We start from the raw sequence: 6,009 nt of genomic DNA on the forward strand, positions 1-6,009 counted from the left end.
TTTTTTTTTTTCCCTCTCTCTGAAGGGATGAATCATGCTCCCACAACTGCAAAGAAATTTTGAACGCTGGGAGAACACTGGTGCAGGACTAAAAAGGCAAGTAGTGACGTCCCAGCCCAAATCAGGAGGGAGTGGCTTTATTTCATTATTTTCTTTCCTTTTGCCCTGTGCTGTCATTAGAAATTTAAACTTAACGCAAAACCGAGCCCTTCTGTCTGGTGAACATTGGACTGACTTGAAAGGAGGAAAGTACTTTTTTTTATCGTTTCTTTCAGTGTGTGAGGGTGTGAAAAAAACCCAACACGTTGGTGACAGTATTCACGTTGGATATGGTGATCGGCTCTTTTTTTTTTTTTTCTTTTTTTCCTGAATTAGACCCGTCGTGCCTGAGCCTACCTTCTGCCTTCCCTCTCGGAGCGTCAGGGTTCCTGCTGCACACGTCTGGCTTTTGTTCTCATTTCGGGCAGGATTTTCAATCTGGTGGTTTTTGGATATCAAAGTTGTCTGGAAAACATTTTTATTATTATTATTTCTATAACAGGAAGGCTGATACCATTCTTAGCAGTTGCAACAACAGCAACAAATCCTATATATATATATATATATAAAGCTCTCTTCAAATATCTTTTGTTTGCTATAAGTTTCTGCACTGCCTGTATAATCAGATCTGTTCTGAGAAGACTTTATCAGCCGATCGCAGCTCTGGGATTTTCTTGTTCCTGTTAAGAGGCTCGGACAGGCTGGTGTGCTAAGACACGGGGACTCCTCTGAGCACATATGTGAGAGGTCTGGAGTGCGCCTGGCTGCAGTCGGCCCGGGGTTCATGGTGGGCTCTGCTCCTCCGCTTCTGGCTTTTTGGACAAAATGTATGAACGCCACAAGAGGCGATACAGCCTGTGCGACATTTCCAAGGTGGACAGGACTGTAGATGTTGTGTTGTTAAAGGTATGATGTTTGTGTACACTTACTTACGGGTCCCTTTTCTCATCTCCAGTGGATTAGTCTGCTCCCTGCTGTACCCGTGTCCTCAGCTGGACGGTGCAGAGGGAGAACAGGTGGAAGAGCTCTTGCTCTTCAGCATGAAGATGGCTTTGAGTGCTATCAAATCATTTCATGCCCGATATTATTATCCCTGCAACCAGGTAATCTCTTGTGGTGTGCAATCAGATGCTCTTTCGGAGAGCTTGCTCTGGCCATCTTCCCTGTCCTCTGCCATTAAATGGTCCCCTCCTGTTTTGAAACCCTCAGCCACTTGCAGGTGGATTTTCTGTGTAAGGTGTTGTTTAGGCAAAGGGTTTTCAGTGCCAGTGGTAGCTTTTGGGGTTGAAATGCATGCGTTCCTTGAAAGATATATTATGCCAAAAAAGGCATGGTGGATTCTCCTTTGCCTCTGTTTTTTATTTGTGTTTGAAGGGTGTTGCTGTCAGTCTTACTGTTTGGGTGTGAGTTTTGTCTGAAGATGGGTTGGAGTAAGAGCCAAGAGTGTTCTTTTGGCTAATTGCCCCAGTGTGTTCCTCCTCTAAACCTAAAATTAGCAAGTGCTCCACCAAATGGCACAATGGCAGTCTGGGAATGTCCTGTCTCCGTAACAGCCTTTTGGAGCTTCAGCAGTTTCCTGGCAAAGTGGATGGAAATAGGAAAGCAGCCAGAGGGACTGCAAAATACAGCCCAACTTAGAGATCTGAACTCCTTGGAGGAGCATTTCCTTCCCTTCTCCCTTTTTCTGTCTTTTCTTAGCTGAGGCAGTGGCTTTCTGGATGATTGTATGGCTTCTCTTTTTATGATTTTTGCTTCATGCTCTTGTTTCTGAGTCAAGATGAGAATATATGAAAAATTTTTCAAATTATTCTTGTTCTACTTTATCTACACTAAAATAGATCTAGCATTTGTTAACTTGCTTAGTTTAGGAATGAAAGTATTTTTCTTTACTTCAGTGTATGCTTTGGTTTTTGATAATACAAATAACTGTAACTTGTTTCCTCTACCAACTCACTTTCGTTGAGAATTTTTGAACTCTCATGTTACTGATGCACGTTCAGGATTGAATCCCATAGTAGTATTCAATCTCTAGACTCTATGAGTCATTTAAAAATGTACACATATTATGCACACTCTACTCGTGTGAAGTGATTGCTTAATAATTCTTGGGAGAAGACCTGATACCCCTGACAAACTCAGCTACTAATATAAACACAATCTTTTTCTTTCTACAGAGTATCTGAATGCTTGGGTTGAAATGTAATTCACTATAATTATCTGACTTCAGTATTTCTGATGTCATCGGTTCCCTAAATTAGTTTGTGTTCAGTAAAGCTTAGGTTTTATAAGAAAATGTGGCTCTTGTTAGTTCCCACTAGTATTTTCCTAATTGAGTTTCAAAACCGTGGGTTATACTGTCTGTTCCTGTGAATGACTCAGTGTCCATATATGTGTGCGTGTGTGCACGCATTGCTGCTCCGAACATAGGCCTTACAGGCTGCAGATGTTGAAACAGGAGGGTGCTAGTGACAGCTGTAGTTACAATCAACTTTAGCTTGGTTTTCAGTCATTCTTCATGTTTTAGCTGGTTTCTATAACAAAACTAGTAGATGAAATGAAATCTAGGGATTCAGGCCAGCACTAGAGTGCGTCAGTGGCAGATCATCTCTTGACATTAATGGGAGTTGGATCAGACCCTTAATAAGGGAGCTGGGAAGTGGGGAGTTTTGTTGGATTTGTTTTTAATTAAAATACTTAAATAAAGCTGTACCTTATCTAGGTCATCATATTTTCATGACTTAAGAGGACAGGGTTTCTTAAGTGTCAGGTATTGAAAAGCAAGTAAATATCCTTACAACAAAAGCAAACCCAAGTAGGATCCATTAAGAGTGTTTGATCTGAATGAAATTTTAACGAGATACCTGCGAAGCAGCAAAAAGCTTTCAGTTTGGCCTACAGATTGACCGGACAAGTTGACTTTTATTTGAGTAGTAGATGAATATGTTCTTTGCTTCATTTTAAGATGAGGAACTCAGTAATCAGGACATAGGAAAGAAGTACAGCTGGTGGAGAAGGACAACTGGAACAAGTTGTGAACAGAGAAGATCTTGTGTCATTTCAGTTACTAAATGTTTATAGATGGGATTATATTTGGAGTGATTGCAACCATTCTTAGAAACAGTCACAAAAGAATTTTGGTTCCTACCAACTATTTTGCAATGAATGTGTCTTCTGAAGGGTCAGTGTGTTGGGGCTCAAATTTTCCATGTTTAGATTGTGCCTGAAACACAGTGGCTTGTGAAATTACAAAAGAAAAAAAAAACAAAACACAACAAACCCCAGCAACTTTGGGAGTTGATGCACACAATTATTTTTAGCTTTAACGTTGTTTCTTCCTCCTCCCCACATACAGAAAAGCGAGAGGCAACAGATAAATCAGTGTCCTAGCCTCTGTGTCAGAGGTGGGACTTTACTGCAGCTTTTTTTGCTGCTGCAACAATGAGAGCATGATGAACTTGGCTATTGAACATAGTGGTTTGCCGCTGTACAAGGGAAGCCTGAATGATGCAGAAGTGGCATTAAAATTTGCCATCATCTTTTCTGCTGGGGTTGCATGGTAAGCAGATGAGGGAGAAGATGTGGGGCATGTGGAATATCTGCTTGTCTGGACAATTCACTGAGCTCCGAGCAGCTACATGCAGGGTAAAGCAGTCTGTGCTATGTTATTCCAAGACCCAAAATGGGAATTCTCAGTGTGCCCATGTGTGAGTTGGCAGCCGTGTCTCATTTTTGTGTTGTGCCTGCTACCACAGATATAACTATCTAGGGACAGAATATGGAAACCACACTGGCTGGCACCTTGCAAGAACACGAGAAGTTAGATGAGTGCTCAAGTCTGGATGAACAGGCTGTACTTTGCAGTTAGAAAATAAAAAAAATGGGCTCACTTTGAGAATGGAAACCGAGCAATTGCAACTGGAAATGTTTTCTAATTGCTCCTTGCCTGTATCTACATTTCACCTTTGTTACGTGAATGCTCAAACTATTAAGTGTAGGCAGGGGGGGTATAAGTTTTTTCATAACTGGGGAAACGAGGTTTCATTTTAGCTGCTCTTCAGGTGAACGGATCCTATTCAGCTTCCAGCTAAAGTTAAGAACATTACTCATGAAATTCAAACTAGCTCAATGTTATAAAAATAATTAAGGCATTTTGAAATTAAAGGGGCAGCATTATCAGTTAGTTGTTCTGCTCCCTAGCAGAGGGCTGCTCTGGTAGCTCTGTCCCAGCACTGGAGAAGATCCTCTGGAATCAACCTAAGGACAAGTGCAGTTTGTAGCATCTTAATCTAAATGTAGTGTGTGGAGAAAGATCCCCAAATTAACCAAAACTAAGGTTTCTTCCATTGTATGTTATCATCAAGCTTTTTCTTTTCTATGTTTTTGATTATTTGACACATAAGGATGTTAATTTCTTCTTTGGGCTGCTTCTTCTGAGGGAAATACCATCCTCAGATGATGGGTATTCAGTGTCTTGTTGAATTTTGTGACCCTAAAATGACTGAATTTTAATCCTGCATCTGTCCACACTGGTTTGGTTATTGAAGGGACAGCAGGAGAGAAGTGTATTTAGGATGATATGGAGAACTTTTGAGTTTTTCTGTTTGTGTCTCATGTAGAATTAGAACTGTAACGATAACTTAAATGAAACCAATATGTTTTTACCTTTGGCCCATACATGTTTGTGGGAATTTTGCTCCCATTTTAGTCAAGAGATGGTTTTTATGCAAAGTCGTTGTTGTTTTTAAAACTTAATTGAAGTTTGTTGTTACCAGGCATCTTAATTCCTGGTGGAGAACATCCCAGTGCCAAGGGCTGGAAAATGTTCTTGGGGCTTACGTTCATTTTCCCAGTTGGGACATTGCCAGGGGGCAAGGTGCACTCCAGGAATTCAGCATTGCTCTTACACCACAAAGTGCTAATTTATTCAGTCATTTAAAATGTCCTGTGGTTATAGGAGCCTCTTCTGGTGTAATCCTTTAGTGTAGTTCTCTGTAGCACTGCTCACTTGTTGCTGTGAATGAGGTCACTTTGGACCCCCTTGAAAAAGTGTTGTCCTGCTTCAGTGTCACCAATTCTGTACAGGTAGAAGGCTCAGTGTAGTGTATTCACAGTTCTAGAAGATAAATCTCTATAGAAATCACCGCAGAAATGCAACTGTTGTCACTTTGTCCCTTTTGTCATATATAGGAGAACCGTCTTTGTGTTCTTCATCTGCATGGTAAAACCTTTCCCTCAAGCTAAGAAAATATACAGGGAGATTACAAACAATTTAAATTTAAAAAATTTCTGGAATTTGCAAGCAAATTGATATGTCTTCTCTTAATATTGTCTGGCAAGTTGATTGCCAAAGCAGTGATTTTTGCTCTTAATGTGAGTTTTGTGCATATAGAGGTTTTTTTCATCAACAGCTCTTGAAGGAAGACAGTGGAAATTTCTTCTCTGGGTGCCCCACCCTTATGGTCCTTTTGAAAGAGGTTTCGAGGATCTAGAAAGGTGATTTTAATGAAAGGGTTGAATCAACTTTTGCTTTAGTTTCCAGTTCAGGAATCTGAGGCAACTGGATAATTCCATCATAAATGGAATTGTAAAGTTAAAAGTTGCTCAGAATAAACACTAAATTCCAGTTATGTGTACAAATTCCTTCAGTGAAACCTGTGCTACAGGAGATTTTCAGGAATGGGTAGCTTCTAGAGAATAATTAAGATTTACATTAAAATTTAAAAAAAAAATCATTATATCATTCCTGAGTATTAAACAAATTAGTTATAATTTAATTTATTGTTTATTTTCCGCTATTTTTCTTCTTCGATGGATATTTCAGATCTTTCCTGGTGTCAGTTATTAATCAGTGTGATATACAAGTACTTAGTGCTACACCAGTCAAGATAGAATTACTCTACTAAATACTTTCCTATGTTAAATGGTATCTGGTTTTAGCTGCAAGCTAGAACTTAGTCTGGAAGCTGGGGG

General features: G+C 39.9%; 1 protein-coding gene across 17 annotated transcripts in view; it reads left to right on the forward strand.

The window, feature by feature from the left end:
- Positions 1-6,009, forward strand: part of AKAP13 (A-kinase anchoring protein 13) — a 217,799-nt gene that overhangs the window by 145,812 nt on the left and 65,978 nt on the right. The window contains exon 1 of one of the 17 annotated variants that reach the window (XM_026855866.1): positions 529-945. The exons of 14 other annotated variants lie outside the window; for them this stretch is intronic. In XM_026855866.1, coding sequence (XP_026711667.1) covers positions 865-945 — 81 coding nt within the window. In that variant the 5' untranslated portion in view covers positions 529-864. Of the gene's footprint in view, positions 1-528; positions 946-6,009 lie in introns of those variants that run through there. 2 more of the 17 variants (XM_026855865.1, XM_026855868.1) reach the window with 2 other exon arrangements.

This window comes from Athene cunicularia (assembly GCF_003259725.1).
Source record: "Athene cunicularia isolate RWA chromosome 10 unlocalized genomic scaffold, athCun1 chr10_part1, whole genome shotgun sequence".
NCBI classification, from domain to species: domain Eukaryota; kingdom Metazoa; phylum Chordata; class Aves; order Strigiformes; family Strigidae; genus Athene; species Athene cunicularia.